Raw genomic sequence first — 16,818 nt, 5'->3', positions numbered from 1 at the left:
CCTCCTCCGGGTGCGGGAGTTCAGAGAGCCTGGGAAAGAGGGAGGGAGCAGCAGAGCCTGCTTGGCTCTTCCCAGCCCTTTCCTCCCTCCTTCCCCTGCCCAATCTACTTTTAATGATCCAATTGCTGGTGTCCGGCAGATTAGAAGAAGGGGCTCGGGGAAGGGGAGATGGTGGTGGGGGGAGCGAGAGGAGCTGTGCCCAACCCTTTTTGGCAGCGAGAGCTCCCCTTTCGTTCCTCCTGCGCTGGGGAGCTGGAAAGGAGATTCGTGTCTCCGGCACGCCCCCGATGCGGCCGCGCTCCCCCCGCCGCAGGCCCGGCCTGCTCCGTGCCCACATGCCAAGGCCCAGCTGCTCAGTCCTGCATGGGGAGAGTTTGTTTTCCATGAAGTTTGGTGCTGGGAGCAGGTTCACGTTCCCTGCAGGGAGCGCCGAGCGAGGTAGGGCTTGCTGTAAGGTAGGGCTTGGCTTTTGCTTGCAAAGATGGGCTGGGGGTCTCAAAAGGTTTCCTGCTCTTGTAGTTCATCCACCCTCCTTCCTCCTCCTCCTCCTCCTCCCCTGACTCCTGTTCCATGGCGCAGCCAGGCAGGTCTCTGCGGACAGGCTGGGCTGTTGGCAGTGCTGTGTTGGCTGTGAAGGTTCCTAGAAGGAGGCTTTGCAGAGGAGAGCATCTGTGTGCCGGGAAAACCGAGTGCTGGATGCAGAAAAGGCAGGTGGAGGCTGAGAGGCAGTGGAGAACGCTGCTTCCCCCCTGCCCTCCCCTCCCCTTGCAGCCTGCGGCTCTTGCAGGAAGCATTTGGAGCCTGCTGGTTCCTGAAGAAAACCCACACGTTTAAAAGCCTCTGGTGCAAGCTGGGGAGCGCCCTGGGTTGTCTGAGGGCTTGTCAACACAGGCAAGAGAGCCAGTGGTGACCAAGCACCCTGCCCCTCTCTGTGCCATGGTCTGGGGGCAGCCGGCGTAACCTTCCCACCAGTGCCTTGGTCTGGGGGCAACTGGTGTAACCTTCTGTTTAACGTCTTTATCAATGATCTGGATGAGGGGATTGAGTGCTCCCTCAGCAAGTTTGCAGATGACACTGAGTTGGGAGGGAGTGTTGATCTGCCTGAGGGTAGGAAGGCTCTGCAGAGGGACCTGGACAGGCTGAATCCATGGGCTGAGGCCAATGGGATGAGCTTCAACAAGGCCAAGAGCCGGGTCCTGCACTTGGGTTGTAATAAGGAAAGGACCTGGGGTGTTGGTGGACAGCAGGATGACCATGAGCCACCAATGTGCCCTTGTGGTGAATAAGGCCAACGCCATCCTGGGGTGTCTGAGAAGGGGTGGTTGTAGGGCAGAGAGGTTCTCCGTCCTCTCTGCTCTGGTGAGACCACATCTGGAATATTGTGTTCAGTTCTGGGCCTCTCAGTTCAAGGACAGGGAATTGCTTGAAAGAGTCCAGCAGGGCCACAAAGATGATGGAGGGAGTGGAGCATCTCCTGCTGAGGAGCAGCTGAGGGAGCTGGGTCTTTTTAGCTTGGAGAAGAGGAGACTGAGGGGTGACCTCATTCATGTTTATAAATTTGTGAAGGGCGAGTGTCAGGAGGAAGGAGCCAGGCTCTTCTCAATGACAGTCAATGCCAGGACAAGGGGCATTGGGTACAAGCTGGAGCATAGGAGGAAAATGATGAAAAACTTTTTTACTGTGAGGATGCCAGAGCATGACCCAGGCTGCCCAGAGAGGTTGTGGAGTCTCCTCTGCAGACATTCAAAACCCACCTGGACATTCCTGTGTGACCTGGTCTGGGTGATCCTGCTCTGGCAGGGGTTGGCCTGGATGATCTTTCAAGGTCCCTTCCAACTCCTAAGATTCTGTGATTCCCACCAGTGCCACGATCTGGAGGTAACCAGTCCGATCTGCCAAGTGTCCATGGGGTAATGGACTTAATTGTCTGTTTAACACAGGGCACTGCATTTCTCTATTGATATTGAAGAAGATGTCAGATCCTGTCGCCTTTCTGAGTACCCAAAAGTATTACAGAGTACCTGGAGGGTGGGAGATGGGTGCTGTTGGGTGTGCAGAGCGGACAACCAGACTGTGTAAAACATAAGGGCCGCAGCCCAGGGTGCTCCTGGGTGCCCAATCCAGTGGGTTTGTGCCCTGCCGGAGCAGCAGTGACACAGAGAGCAAGGAGAGGAGGTGGTGTGGGAGGAGAAGCAGCAGCACTTGGTTAGGCCAAGGAGGAGTGAGGTGTGCCCGAGGCACGGCCTGGGGCTGCACGCAGGGACTCGGAGCAGCAGAGCAGTAAAACTCCCGGTCAGGCTGCGGTGGTTCTGGTTTCAGTGCAGCTCTTTGAGCAGAGCACGAAGACTCATCGCTGTGGGACAGATTTTTCTCAGTGGTTTGAGTGCAGTTGCTCAGCACATGTAGCCAGGGACAGATCTTCAAAAGAGCTCGGTACCCAGTGTTTAGCTTTTTGGAAAACCTGACCGTTTATTCAAGCATCTAAATGGGAGCTGAGGCATCCCAGAAATCTGGTCCCTATTGTGCAGGCTGGGTTCTTGCTGAATACGTACATATGTACGCACTCCTACATACAACCAGGACTGCTCAGTTAGCTGTTGTAGGCTCTGCACAGCGAAGGGAGGTTTTTCAGGCAGGAGACAGCCAGGATTTTGAAGCTGGAGGATGTGAGTTTGGTGGTTGCCATCACAATGAAATTGTGGGAGGTTTTATCATTCACTGTGGTGACAGGGCATTTCTGCCTTTCCCCGTGTGTAGGTGTGTAGGTTCATTGTCATTACCCAAAATGCTAATGCCTTGGCTCATCCTGACCGTGATATGTGAAATTAAATCATTACAGTGCTGTGGCGCTGGCAGCAGTGCATTTTATTCCCTCCTGTTGCAACTTCACGATGGAAATGCATTTGGGATTCGGGATCTGAAAATGAGAGAATAAGCTTTGTGGTATTCAGAAAGCTTAAGGACCAGGGTTTGTGCAGTTACTTGGTAAAATGTATTGTAATGAGGTGTCTGGCTCCCGGTTTCCATTTCTGGTTTCCACGAGTGGCAGCATCTGCAGGTACATGAGTGTGTGTCCAGGTGGGGAGGGGATCCCCGACTTCTCTTCCTGAATTTATGGGTGACTTTCTGTGGAATACCAGCACGTTCTCTCATCCCGTTGTGCCCTGGTTTTCCCACTTGTAAAATGAGATATAGATATTAAAAACCTCTCTCCAGCTCCTTGAAACTCTCTGCTGTGTGCTGTTAAGTGAGTGCAAATTGTTACTACTACTGGAATAACGAATGCTGATGTGCACGTGGTCTGTGAGAAGCTGCTTGACTAACTGGGCCACAGTTTCCCCATCTTCCTGTCCTAGAAGACCCATGAGACTCAGAGCTTATAGCTCGAGAAGCCCCCACGTATTTAAAACATTATAAGATTTAATAAAGGTTTAATTTTAATTTGTCTTTCGGCACTTAGTCTGCAGAAGTCGCGGTTTCAAGCTTTCCCAGTTCACTGCCAAAGCTGGAAACGCGTATTAAAGAAAGGGATAAAAAGAAAACAGAGATTCTTTTAAAATGCAGTACCTCTAGGAAGAGAGGCTTTAGTAGATATGCCAAATGCCAGGAATCTTGCAGTAAAATGATGGATATTGGCAGCATTTTTTGGGGACTCGGGAAGTGCGGTGAAGCTCTAGGCTCAGTTTGCCTCCTTTTCTCACCAGTTCATCCCAGCGAAAGCTTCCGTGGCGCCAGGGCAGGTTTATGCTGCAGGGTTTACCACTGGTGGCTGCACCATGGATCTCCTTTTTAAGCGTAATGAAAATTCAGCCAAAGCCATGCTGGAAAATGGTGATTTCTGCAGCGCTTTTGCTTCACCTCTGCTTTGCTTTGTGCCTGCCTTCTCCAGCCTTTTCCTCCCTTTTTTTCCCCATTTAGCATATTGTTTCCAAAGGTAATTATTCCACTCTCTGCCCACCAAAACCACACAGTGGAGCTCATATATTTGCCGCAATTGCATCTTCCCCTGACAGCATCCCATCTTTGGCAGTGCTGGCAGCTGTAGCCTCGGGGCTTTGACTGCACGAGGGAGCGATCAGCACCTTTCTGGAGAGTCAGTGAATTTCAGTGTGACTTCTGTTCTGAACGCACCTTTGGTCCACACCGAGGGCATCAGCTTCTAGAATGAAACACCCATGCACCAGCATAGGCATCGTTTCCCACAAAAAGATCTCAGAGATGGAGGGATGGATTTTTCTAAGGGGTTAAACCACGATCCTTCTGTCAGCAGGGATGGACCCAGAGCAGCTGTTGCTGGGAGGGGAGATGTGGGGGATCTCTCGGGTAGGTCCAAGCCTGGCTTCTGAGCTCTGCACTGACTGGTGTCACCTGTGCTGAAATCAAGATTCACCCATTGGCTGTGCAGGGTGGATCTGAGAAACCCGTGAAGGCGGCAGAGAGCGAGGGCAATGGGGCACAGAGTCCTTCGGGGAAACAGCAGGAGGAAAGCTCAGATTTCTTGAAATCAGCCAGAGCTCAAGTCCTTCCCTATCATCTTACCATAAACTGATTTGGGGGCTTCTGTTGATCCTCTGCACTCCAGATGTTGGCTGCAGCTGGGGTAGAGATAGCGGGACGCTTCCAGGCAGAAGCTGGGACGTGGGGGAAGGGATGCTGGGCTCGTGTGGATGGGTGGAGAAGGAAAGAGGGATATGAATGTATGGTTGTAAATCCACCCCTACACACCCTCCTTTCTTTTCCCTTACAACTGCTGTTCTCAGCAGAGGAAAAGTTCGCCTTGCAGTATTCTCTGATTTCTTTTGCAGAGTCGGAAGGACAAAGAAAGACCTAAACAGAAGCACAAAAAACGTCCGGAGTCTCCCACCAGCCTTACCCCATCCTCGGTGCCCGTCGCTGCAGAGAAGGTACCAAACCCGCAGGATGCAGGCTTTCGGATGCAGGGTGGGGAGGGATGGAAAGGGGGAACCATCGAGCAGAGAAAGGCCTTTTGTCCATTTATTTTGATTCCGGATTCATCACATTCCCGCTCTCTCTGCCCGACTCCCCACCTCGACGCCCACCTTGGGAATTTAAGGCGGCAGCTGCCTTGATTTCTGTCAGTGCTGACGACACCACCGCGGAGCTCAGCTCCTGAGCGATTGAGCTGTAAGTGCCAGCCTGTTTTGCAGCAGATGTTCAGATTTGGAGCTCTCATGGAATAGATAAATATCCCTGCTTTGGCCTTTTCCGCTGCTGCATTGTAAACAGCTCGGGCAGGTGGATAAGCAAGGCAAGGCTTGTGGGAGGAGGTGTTATCCTTTATTAGACAAATTGATGGAGCTGAGGGGAGAAAAAACCACCAGACGATCTTAGAAGCACAGAAGATATTCAGAGTGCACTGTAGAGGTAGTTTTTCTATGTGAGACAGTGGGAGGCTGGTTTCTATCTCCATTTCAGGAAAACACAGGCAGTGGGGCACAGTGCGGTGCCCTGTTTTCCCACTGACGTGTGGATTCAGCTCCCAGTCCCGTTCCCTGCTGGGAAGATGTCCCTTGTGCGGGTTTGCCTGCCCAGGGTCAGGATGTCAGTGTATTTCTGCTGTTCGCTGCTGAAATGGTGCTGCTGATGTGGATTCTTGCACCTGGCTGTAAATCAGGGCAGCCCTGAGCTTTCTGTGGGTTTTGCCAGCCCCAGACTCCGGTAATGCAGCTCAGACACAGTGGAGCTTGCCTTGGGCTTGCAAGCAAGAAGGTGAAGGCCAAGTTCGCAGTTGTTCAAGGTCAGGGAACAAGTGAGGTTACTCCAGCACCGGGACCTTGGAGTTGTGCCCCTCTCTCTGCACTGGGATTGTAAATTAATGCAGCTCCTTAGCGGGGCTGATCTGGTGCGAGAGAGAGCAGGGCTAGGGCCAAGCTCCTGCTAGAACAAATAAACAACATGTCCCAGCAATGTCCTTTTGTGCACAGAAATGTACTTGGGAAGGCTGGGGTGTCCTTTACATGGCAGGACAGCCTTGTGAAAATGAAAATTCACAGCCTAACGGTGTCTGCATGTGTGAGAAGCGCTGCAGAGGCAGTCTGGAGAGCGAAAGCTCCTGCCAGTCAGCACAGGGTTGCTTTGGGTTAGGACTGAAGAGGATTTTCTGTGTTCTTGAGGCTGAGCCTGGAAGCGGGAAGTTGATGTAGGTCAGAGCCAAAATGGGAAGGCCCACGGTTTTCAGGCTGAGAGAAGCAGAAAGTTACAGTGGGACAGAGTGGAGGAGCAGCCTCTGAGCTGCGATCACTCCTGGTTTACCTGTGCTCCTGTCAGGGCAGCTCAGCTCTGGCTTTTGGGCACAGCAGATTCCCCCGGTTAAAGGAGCTGACAGGAACTGATGGCCTAAGAAGATTATTTTCAAGCTGAACTGAAATCCAAAACCTGACTGTGGGCCAGCTAGAGTGGTTGTGAGACAATTCCCCACTGTCTCCCCCTAAGCTGTGCCAGACCTTTCTAAATAAGGAGGGAAGGGTGCAATCGAGTTTTACAGGCAGCTTTCAACTCTTTGTAAGCTAAAATTCAGGAGATCCTAATTACTGCAGCTGTACTTGAGTGACAAGGTTTCAGTGTTTCCCTAGGGAGTTATTATTAATCCTCATAACAGAGAGTGCATTTCCCTTGCTTTTTTGTGCACAGATCCCAAAGTATTGTTCCAGCTCTGTTACCAGAGGCACTCACTCCCCATCAGACGTAAGAGCTGCTCAGCAGCCTGCTACAACCCTGCACCAACCCCTCGGGGTGGCTGCGTGAGGCTTTCTGGATGGATGCACCAGGGTAGCATTGTACAGGTTAGACTAATGCAAAACCTTGAGAGACATTAATGTAGCGTGTCCAAACAGGTTTCCTCTTGGAAACCAACATATTTGTCGCTTCTGGGTCTTACATGGTTCAGTTCATCCCAGTAGAGGGTACTGGGGAGTGGGCAGGGTGGATGCAGCAAACCTAAAGCTGATGTTCATGGGGTCACTGGTTGCTAATCCCTGCTGAGGAGAGAGCTGGGGTCTCTTCCTGTCCTTACTACTTGCGTGATCTGCTGTCCCAGTGCACAGGCTGTGCTGGAGCAGGGGTTGGACTGGGGACACTGAGCATCCCCAGTGTTGTGGAGCAGAAGCATCAGCCACCAGGCAGTGAAGAGGTGTTGCCAGTACCTGAAGCCATGCTCCAGTCTGCTCCCAGTTTGCTCAGCCTAAAAGGGACAGCAGACACCTGAGCACCAGCATCTGATGTTGCCACCAAAGTCCTCTGAAACTTCCAGCAACCCTTTAATAGTGGATTTCCAGAGCTACAGTCCTGTATAGTAGGAGTTTTCAAGCTGCTTCACCAGGTTAGGCTGACAGCAGTGAAGCTATGGTTGCTATGGAGGAGCAGTGTTTTACCCCACTTCCTTGTTCCCTCAGGCAGCCTGGCCTCAGGGCCCACATTTTCCTTTCATTTTGCAATCCAGATTTCTTTTTCAGTTCCAATTTTCACCTAATATTTCGTCCACCCTGTGCTCCCCTCTTGAAGCATTTAGTTCTGAAGAAGATCCTTTGATGTGGTTTCAGTCTTCCTCTTGAAATCAATTGTGCCAGACCTCTGACTTCTGCCAGATTTTGGAACATCTCCCTGAGTGCTTCCCCCGCGTCCCTCCCCCACCATCTCCCGTGCTAGAAATCTAAATACTATGAGTATCTGACACTTGGACTCTACCAGGCCTCCGTGTCCTGGCAGTGCAGTGACAAGTGCTCACCGCGTCACTCTTTAGGGGATAAACAGACTGAAAACACAGTGGTGTGGCCTCAGCTTTCATCTACACCGGAAAGTGAAACTAGGGTGTGAATTCACAGCATGCAAATGACTTTTCATAACACCTCTTCTGAAAAGTGCCTTTGGGTGATGGGACCTTCATCGCTCTCAAAGGGGGAGCGGGAGACCTTGCTTGTGGGGCACGGGAGTGTCCCAGAGAGCAGAGGGAGCAGCTGAGCTGTGGAAAATACCACAGGGTGTAGGGGTTTTGGGTAGATTTGGAGGTGGAAGGGTTGTGGGGAGTGGTTTCATGCTGGATTTGTGCTCTTGTTCATTGTCACGCTGGCGACTTGCAGCTCCTGCAGGCTTTTTGAGGAGTGGGAAGGAGGCAGAAAACATCTCCTGTGGGTATTGGTTTCTGGCTATGATAGTTTCTGACTGTTTCATGTGGTCTGTCCAAAACCGCCCAAACGCTGCCAACTCGTAATGCTTTTGAAGAGCCTGTTGGAAGGATGGCATTTGCGGAGCAGCCCTGGGGCAGAGGAGGGCGAGTCTCACCAGTAAATCTTGGCAGCCGAGGCCGCTCCGTCTCCGAGGTCACACACATCCCCAGACTAATTCAGGAGCCAGTTTCTGTGCGCGGGATCGATCCGTGGAGCCAGTGCCTGGTGCTGGGATCGGGGTTAGCGAGCAGCCGAAAAGCAAGCAGCTTCCTCCCCCTGCAAACGCCCCTGGGGAGCCGTCGTGCCGCTCTCTGTTGCACTTGCAGTAAATCTGCAGCATCGCCAGCCGCCCCAGCTGCCTCCTCCTGCCAGCTGCAGACATCGGGATCACTTGTTGACACACACTCGCACATGCTGCGCGTTTGGGGCTGCAACATCTGGCTTGCTCCGGGTTAAAAGCAAGCAGCTTCCTCCCCCTGCAAACGCCCCTGGGGAGCCGTCGTGCCGCTCTCTGTTGCACTTGCAGTAAATCTGCAGCATCGCCAGCCGCCCCAGCTGCCTCCTCCTGCCAGCTGCAGACATCGGGATCACTTGTTGACACACACTCGCACATGCTGCGCGTTTGGGGCTGCAACATCTGGCTTGCTCCGGGTTTTGTAATCTAAAGCCGCGGATGCCACGGCCTCCCTGCACTCACCCTGTCCCAGTCAGGTGCTGGGGAGGGAACGCAGCAGGGCAAAGAGCTCACGATTGCAGACACCACTGGAAACAAGGAGATTTTCCAGGTTTCCCACTGTTATTTGAGCTCTCGGCATCTACCCAGGACGGGCCCCGAGCTGACAGATCCTGGGAACAGCAGCGCTGCGCTGGGCTCGGGCAAATTCCCAGTCGCTGCGATGGGGTGGGGGTTTGTGGGGAAAGGCTGATGATAACCCCTCCAAATCAAAGCATGTTTCAGCTCGGATATTTGAGGTAAGAATCCCTGAGCCTTTTAGCATCTCTCATTCTGACATAAGTGGGAATTTGCCAGTGACATGAGGGACTTAAAAACACGTTCTTCAGCCCATCTGTGCTTCCTATCCCCACCTACAAAGAACAGGAGCGCTGCCTGACCCCGAGGTTGAAGGAAGGGATGTGCTGAAGGTTGTGAGTGGCTCAGACGCAGAGATTTTGTAGCTGGTACAAGAGCTTTGGCCCACAGCTGATGGAGCCTCCTCTGACCTCTACCAGAGTGGAAATGCAGCTGATGCTCACAGCCTGCGTGGCTGCTTCAGCCCATTGCCCTGTGCTGCGTGGGCCCCTGCTCGCCTCACATTGTTCCTCCTTGTGTCCTCCCTGCTTCCCCTCACCAGTAGTTTAATCCAGGGCAAAGCTGCGCTGTTTCCGTCGCGGCACCGAGCCTCCCCCACCCCCTTCTGTATTTCCTCAGTGGTTCCCTCTAGGAGCTGGTGCCGCCAATCAGGAGGCAAAGAGATGCTCTTCTGATTTCCCAGACAGAAATTAATGAATGAAGAGCTTGGGTGCTGCACAGTGTCACAGACAGGCCAGGAAACAGGTACAGCCCCCGGGGGGATGGCGAGCGCCGGGGGGTGCGTGCATGCCTGCGCTTGGGTGCCTGCGCGGCTCCGTCTCCCTCTTGGCCCCAGGTTGGAGGCAGGAGTTTCCCTGCCAGGCTGTCACCTCCAGCTGGGGCAGCAGCTTCATTCTGGTGACATTTTTCACTTGGTTGCTATAAATAGACACTCAAAATGTAGCTGCTGCCTCGTTCAGAAAGAGAGCTGTCACTTCCTCAGCACTGCCCTGTTTATTTTCTGCTCTGCAGCATGCCTGCCCCCCCACACCTGTTTGCAACACACGAAACATTGGTGTTCCTGCACACACACACACACACACACACACATGGATTTCCATGCTGGAGAAAAGCCCATGATCCGGAGATTGAAACCTCTGTTTCTGCAGCCCTGAGCTGGAGAATCGCTTCGTTAGGGAGGCGACAGGACTGCAGCCCTCGTTACTGTTATTAATATTGGCGTTACGGCAGCAGACCCCTCCCCTCCGGATCAAGGCCGTGTTGTGCTTGGCAGTCCCCGTGCGTCTCCTGGAAGAGGAGCTCGCAGGCTCCACGGAGCAAAGTGGGGAAGCAACGGAGGCGCAGAGAGGGGAAGTGATTTAGGGTGGTTTCAGCTTCCTCCTCTCTGCTCCTCGGCTGCAGTGCTTGGGCCCTTGCCCCAAATTCAGGCTGCTGGAGCAGGGCCCTTCATGGTGAGGAGGGCTTGTGGTGGTACCGTACAGATCTGTCTGCCGTGACCTGTTCGGTAAACAATATCTGGGATAGCATTTGGCAGGAGATGGGAGAATCCTGCCCCCAAAATCCCTGAGAGTCTCTCAGGGAGGCCTCTGGGGTCAGAAGGCCCCACAGGTGTGGGTCTGCCCATCCACCGCCTTCAGCTCGGCCTCTCTTACACACCTTTTTTTTGCCATTAATTTTACAACTACCATTGATTTCCCAGCTCGGATTTTCCCCTCCGACCCCGCACTAATTCATGACTTGCCTTGCGCTCCCTCCCTGACGCTGCGTGTTCAGAACTTGTCTTCTCCCGTGACTTCCCCCTGCCCTTCTGCGGCCTCGCGCACCTCGTGCGGAGCTCCAAGGAGCTGAATTTATGGGGGGGAAATTTGGGGCTTTAGCATTTCTGCGGAGACGTGAGCCATCTCGTCCCTGCGACTTCCCATAGCCCCCAGACACCGCTCGCCTTTCCCTCCCCGGGCAGATGTGGAAAGTCAGAAAGATTTTCATGCTCCCTCTGAGCTCGTAAATCAAGAAAGCTTAATCTCCTACATCCAGGAGTCTGTGATGAGAAAATACAGATTCCCCCTCCTCTCCCCCTTAATTTCCACCACTCCCTTCCTCCTGTCTTTCATATTCCCGGCACATCTGGTGTGCGTTAGGCTGCCAGCTGTTGCATTGTGCAGAGTGATTAAACCATGTGGGAGGAACGGGGGGAGATTTTTATCTGGGCATTCGTGAGTCTGCATTACCAGCCCTTTTTTTTCTTTAGCTCGCCCCCAGAAGAGGTCATCTGGAGTCAGGGATAGTGGGATGTAAGAAAGGTATCGTGCTTCTCGGGGTCTTCCTTCTATCTGCTCAGTAAGAAATAAAAGGTACAGGTGTTACATTTTGGGCTGTGGCCATCGCATTAGAGCGATATCGATAATATTGATCGGTTGCGGTAATACCTTGCAAGAGGTGATCTTTGAACACTGCTGGCTTGGCTTTGAAGGTGCAGTTTCATATCCTGGCGGGGGTGCCCCGGGGGTTCTGGTTTTCGGTTCATTCCGCTCTCCCCCTGTTAAAACTCCCACACTTCCCATCCCAAGCTCCTGGATTTCATAGCATCTGGCCAGCCCCTTCATCCCCCTCGCGTCCCTGTCTCCTGCTGGCTTCTCTGGGCTTTGGGCAGCATCTGTTGCTGCGTGCTCTGATGCTGCTCTGACAGCGGCGCTGTGAAATATTGACTGCGGCGGATTTGGGAAGCCCTGGGCTGGTGGCGGAGCTGCTTCAGTGGATGCGTTAGGGAACCCAGGGAAACTCCTGTCACAGCACAGGGACAAGCAGGTTCCCCCCCCTTGCTGAGAATAGCACACCTGAGAGATGCAGCTGAAATACGTGCTTGAATCCCAGCCAAATTCCGATTTTATTTGGGCTGAAGAACCCTCTGAGGTGCTCCCTTCTGCTGACAATGTGGGGAATCTCTGATGCCTGTGCCCTGATTGCCAGTGCCCTCTTTAATTGTCTGCGGTCAGATGGGATGAGCGTAATCCCCAGGGGTATAAAGCCTGGTGCCACCAAGCAGCAATAGCAGGAAATGTTGTTTTTTCTCCCCCGAGTAACATGGCCTGACCATCACTTTGTGGGCAGAGGGGGCAATTCCTTTGCTTTAGGGGAAATTGGTAAAAAGAGCCCCCGCTGTGGCCACATCTGGCCTGAGTGAGTCACCTCTGTGTTTGCTGCTGCCAGGGCTCTACCAGCCACCATGAGGGAAGCAAAGAGACCCCGGAGGTCAGCAGGTCGGAGGTGAAAGGCAAGAAATCCTCCAGCCATGGCAGCAGCCACAAGGGGAAGAAGACGGGAAGCGGGAAAAGCTCGGTCGGCTTCAGCTCGGCTTCATCCAGCAGCACCTTCCAGCCTGCAGGTAAGGGGTGACGGAGGAGCACGAGAGGAGGGGAGGATGGGGGTGATGTTTTGCTCCTCTTTGACAGGTCTGTGTCTGTAAAGGTTCCCGTCAATGGCTATTTCTTTAACCCCTTGAAGGGAAAAGTTATTATTGCTACTAACTCGGCGCACAGAGGGAAGAACTGTGTCAGATGAGTGTTATAGCTCCCCTCCCGTGCAGGCCTGCTGCACCGCAAGGAGAAGCAGATCCAGATGTCTGAGTGGAGGGCAGAGGGAGGGGATGCAGCGCACAGGCAATATGGGCAGCACCTGCCCTCTCCTCCATGGTGGTTCTGTCTGCAGCAGTGTTTTAGGGAGTACCGGTGGGGAGACCTGAGCCCAAATCTGATACCTGGGCTCCCTGGAGCTTTGAGTCGAAGTCTTGCAGGGCTGCCATCTGCTCTGGCCTCGCTCAGTTCTTGTTTGAGCTGGTGTCAGGGAGCACGTTGTGGGGACCACATTCCATCTCCTGGGACCGCAGTGGGGTGGAGGGGCAGCGGTGCAGGGCCTGGGGGAGCAGATGTGCGTGTTTGGGTGGGATGAAGCTGCTGGTGTGCACCTCCCGTGCTCGCTAGAGAGCATCAAAGCCGCGAGCTGGGAGGTGACAGGGATGGCCCTCGGCTCCGTAACTGGCCTGTGACAGAGGACCTGTGTTGTGACCATGCTCCTTATGGGCTGAATCACTGCCACCATGAGCTTTCCTGCATCTGCTTCCCCTCTGCTTCCCCCAGGTACCTCCTGCAGCGCCTTGCAGTGCTCCCAGGACTTTGTGACGTTCCCCAAGCTTGAGCAGGACGACGAGAAGTACCGAAAGCCTGTGTCTTCCTCCTCGTCTTCCCACTGCTCCCCTCTGTATGAAGGCCAGAAGGGGGACATCTTTGAGCAGAAGGTGATCTTCTCAGGCTTCGGGTCCATCATGCGCTTCTCCACCTCTGCGGTGAGCCAGCAGAGAGGCCGTGATGCTTCCCCCGTGGACTATAAGGCCTCGAACCCCGTCAGCGGCCCTTCGGTGGGGACCAGTGTGAGCAGTGGGAGCAGCAGCAGCCACAAGCGCATGCCCTCCCTCAGCATGGAGGAGGGAGAGGTGCTGAAGGAAAAGAAGCACAAGGGGAGCAAGAAGAACAAGCATGGGCCTGGCAGGCCGAAAGGGGGCAAAAGCAAAGAGATTTTGGGTGCCCAGCTGGCTGGGTCCACATCTACTTCCTCGTCACCCTTCTCTGGGGGCTCTCTGGTCAGCTCCAGCATCGGCAACTCTTCCCGGGCCTTCAGCCACACGGGGAATCTGCCTACCCTCAGCATGGAGTCCCCGCTGCTGGGTTCAGGTATGTTCCCCCGCAGGGCTCCAGGTGTGCTCCGTTCTTCCCAGCCTCACTGTCTTTACCATCACATTTTACTGGTGTCTGGACCTGTCTGCGCAGAGTGCAGTCCCTTGAATTTCAGTCCCAGGAGCTATAAAAATCCACATCTGGGTGTTTCCTTTCCATCTTGGCCTTCATCCTAGAACCTCCTCGGGGTCAGCTTCCCTGTCATTGGAGCTGGGCTGCAGACCTGAGCTGGGGGGCATTGCAAACCCTTTTTGCTTGAGTGCTGGCAAACCTCAGCCTGCCAAAGCTTCATTTCCAACTGACAGAGAGGGATATTCACAGCCCAAACCGGAACAACCTCAGTCTGGCGCCGAATGAGGGACTCTCAGAAGTGGTTCAAGTTTAACTCTTCTTTTAAAAGCAAAACCTCTCATCCTGGTCTTACCACATCCACGTAGGGCTGAGAGACTGGCACGTTATTGATTCTGTTGATGGGCTTACGGCTGTCCCCAGCCCCAGTCCCCGTCCTTGGCCTGACAGGGATGAGGGCAGCTGGGATGCGTGGCAGGAAGGGGTTAAGGCAGCCGGCAGAGGAGGGGCCTGGGCTGAGGTTTGACACTGTTCTGGCAGCACAACTTGTCATCGGGTCTATTGTGGGTTGTTTGCAGATGCTCCAATTTAGGTCAGATTGCAAGGGGAGGGGGGTTAGAATTTGGTTGTGTGTGCCTGGGAGCCCTGGCCCATTTGTCTGCACGGCCTGAGAGAGGAGAGGAGCTGCAGGAATTGATGCAGCTTCTATAATCATAACCTTAGGCCAGGTTTTTTGTCTGCCTCCCCGGTGGAACAACAAAGGGATGTTTCAGAGAGGAGGAGGCTGCCAGGCCCTGCTTGTTTTCCCACTCTTCTCTTGCGGAGAGATCTTGGCAGGGCTCTGAAGGCCCCGGCTTTGGGCGCTGCCTCTGCCGCATGCCTGAGCCAACGGGAAGCCAGACAGGTCCCCTCCCTCGGCAGCAGCTCTGTCCTCACCCTTTCTTCCTCATTTATCTGTCCGTGCCCCACTGTGGTCCCTGGGCATCGCAGAAGGGGACAGGTTAGCTCAGTGCGGTCCTTTGACTAGCACGGGCAGCAGAGAGTGGGACTCTGAGTCCACAACCCCCTTCTGCCACTGACTTGTGCCTTCAGTGAGTCCCTTCATGCTGTGATTTCTGTGTCAGATTGTATTGGGATGCAAGGAGCAAAGAAGAGGGGAGCAGGGGCAAGGCTGGAGAAGTTTGTGGTACATTTTGATAGAAGGATTTTGGGCTGTGACCACCCTCACTGCGTGCCAGGCCGTGGGATACTGATGTGCGCCTTCCACTTGGTCTTGTGCATCCGTGCCACCCTCCCCTGCTGAGATCAAGCCCTGCAGAAAAGCAGCTGCCTGCAGGCCCTAGGAGCGGAGCGTGGCTCTCTAACAACATCTCCTCCCCTCGCAGGGATCTACACCAGTAACAAGGACCCTATTTCCCACGGGGGCGGAGTGCTCCGTGCTGTCTGCAGCACCCCCCTCTCTTCCAGCCTGCTGGCACACCAAGGCACAGCGTCCCTCCCGCAGCTCAACCGCTCGCCCTTTGCTAGCACCATCCCAGCTTCCTCCTCCTCGGTCTCCACCACACAGGTAAGAACGTCAGGACCAGGAGAGGGACTGTGGGGCAGGAGAGCGTTGGGCAGAGCAGGGCCAGTTTGTGGGCATTTTCCACTCGGGAGCAGCTGCTCTTCCTTCAGTTGGAGTCGGTAGAGAGATGCAGGCAGTTTTTGTGTCCCAGCCCACGCAGCCCATTTTTGGGGTGGGAGGAATCGCACCCAAAAAGGAGTTGCTTTGCATTGACTGGAAGGGGAGCACAGGTAGCAGAGGCCTGGCTGTCGGGGTGTTCCCTGCGGCTCACCTGGATCCTGCCACCAGTGCCAGCCCCACCTTCCCTCGGCAGCACAGATAACTCGGTGGGAGGGCTGGCGCGTCCCGGCTGGGTGGGCTTTGCGTGTGCCAGGAGACAGAGCCCCATCCTTTGTCGGGAGCTCGCTGTGAGAGGTGTTTTACAGGGAGGAGAGGGTTAGTTTTACAGCCCCGGTGTTCACACGGCTCATTCAGACCTCTTGGCTCTGAGACGGGGCTGGGGAGATTTCAACCGCCTAGTGAGACTTCCAAGAAGATATTTTTAATGCTCTCTCATGAGCAAGCTGGGTTCAAGAGTCAGGAAGAGATGGAATAATGAAGTTATTTTCCCTTGCGGTGTTGAGAAGTCATTTCTCTCTCCCTCCTGTCTTGTTTTGCCATGTAGGTGTTCTCACTGGCAGGTTCAACGTTTAGTCTCCCTTCCTCACATATTTTCGGAAGCCCCCTCACATCTGGGCTATCAATCAACCCCCTCTTAAACCAGGCGGAAAGCAGCCGGGCAGGTACGTGAATCAGAAGGTATGTGAGTTTGGGCTTCCACAGGGCTCTCCCTGCAGGAGTCGAGGCAACTGCATCCGTAGCTCTCCAGCTGCCCTCCCCGCTTGCTCCCATCCCGTGCGTGCGAGAGCCAGGGGCTAGGAGAGAGGGACAGCGGCTGCTTCCCCAAAGCAGGGGGTGCTTGTGTTTGCCTTAACAAAGTGCTGGCTTGCAGACCCCTAAAAGCACATCTGCTGTCATGTCCATTGGATAATGTGTGTCCCTGGACGTGTGCTGGGAAAGTGCACGAATGTGAGTCCCGCCCTACAGAAATTTGTCGTCTTTTTACACGCTAAAGCTCTGCAAACCTAGTGAAAACTACTGTGAGCTTTTGCTTGCTCAAAATAAGTTCAGTTGTTGGTTAGGTTTTGTTTTCTGGGTTTCTTTTTAAATGAGATTGATCTCACACTCTTAATTTTCATCTTCCAGTTCTGTTTTGAGTTACTTTCTGGCCTTCCCCTTTGGCTTTGCCATAATTGCAACAAAATCCAGTGTTTTCAACTTCCAAGCGTGAACGTGCCAACACTGAATTACTTACAACCGCTCATTTTTTCCCACCAAGGCAAATTCATTTTTCTTGGAAAATTGCCTGGTTATTAATAAGCAGGAAACTCGAAGCATCATAGGATTTCTTTTTCTTTTTTTTTT

General features: G+C 53.8%; 1 protein-coding gene across 1 annotated transcript in view; it reads left to right on the top strand.

Annotated features, from left to right (window-relative positions):
• Positions 1-16,136, top strand: part of MLLT6 (myeloid/lymphoid or mixed-lineage leukemia (trithorax homolog, Drosophila); translocated to, 6) — a gene marked incomplete at both ends in the record, with an annotated part of 29,575 nt that extends 13,439 nt beyond the window's left edge. Inside the window, 5 exons of the mRNA XM_010181812.1 lie at positions 4,806-4,904; positions 12,202-12,376; positions 13,128-13,718; positions 15,176-15,357; positions 16,019-16,136. Of these exons, the coding sequence (XP_010180114.1) occupies positions 4,806-4,904; positions 12,202-12,376; positions 13,128-13,718; positions 15,176-15,357; positions 16,019-16,136 (1,165 nt within the window). The remainder of the gene's footprint in view (positions 1-4,805; positions 4,905-12,201; positions 12,377-13,127; positions 13,719-15,175; positions 15,358-16,018) is intronic.
• Between the last annotated feature and the right edge of the window lie 682 nt (positions 16,137-16,818).

This window comes from Mesitornis unicolor, unplaced genomic scaffold (assembly GCF_000695765.1).
Source record: "Mesitornis unicolor isolate BGI_N332 unplaced genomic scaffold, ASM69576v1 scaffold8673, whole genome shotgun sequence".
NCBI lineage: Eukaryota > Metazoa > Chordata > Aves > Mesitornithiformes > Mesitornithidae > Mesitornis > Mesitornis unicolor.
The sequence above is the reverse complement of the archived record's forward strand: the minus strand, read 5'-3'. Positions and strand labels throughout refer to the sequence as shown.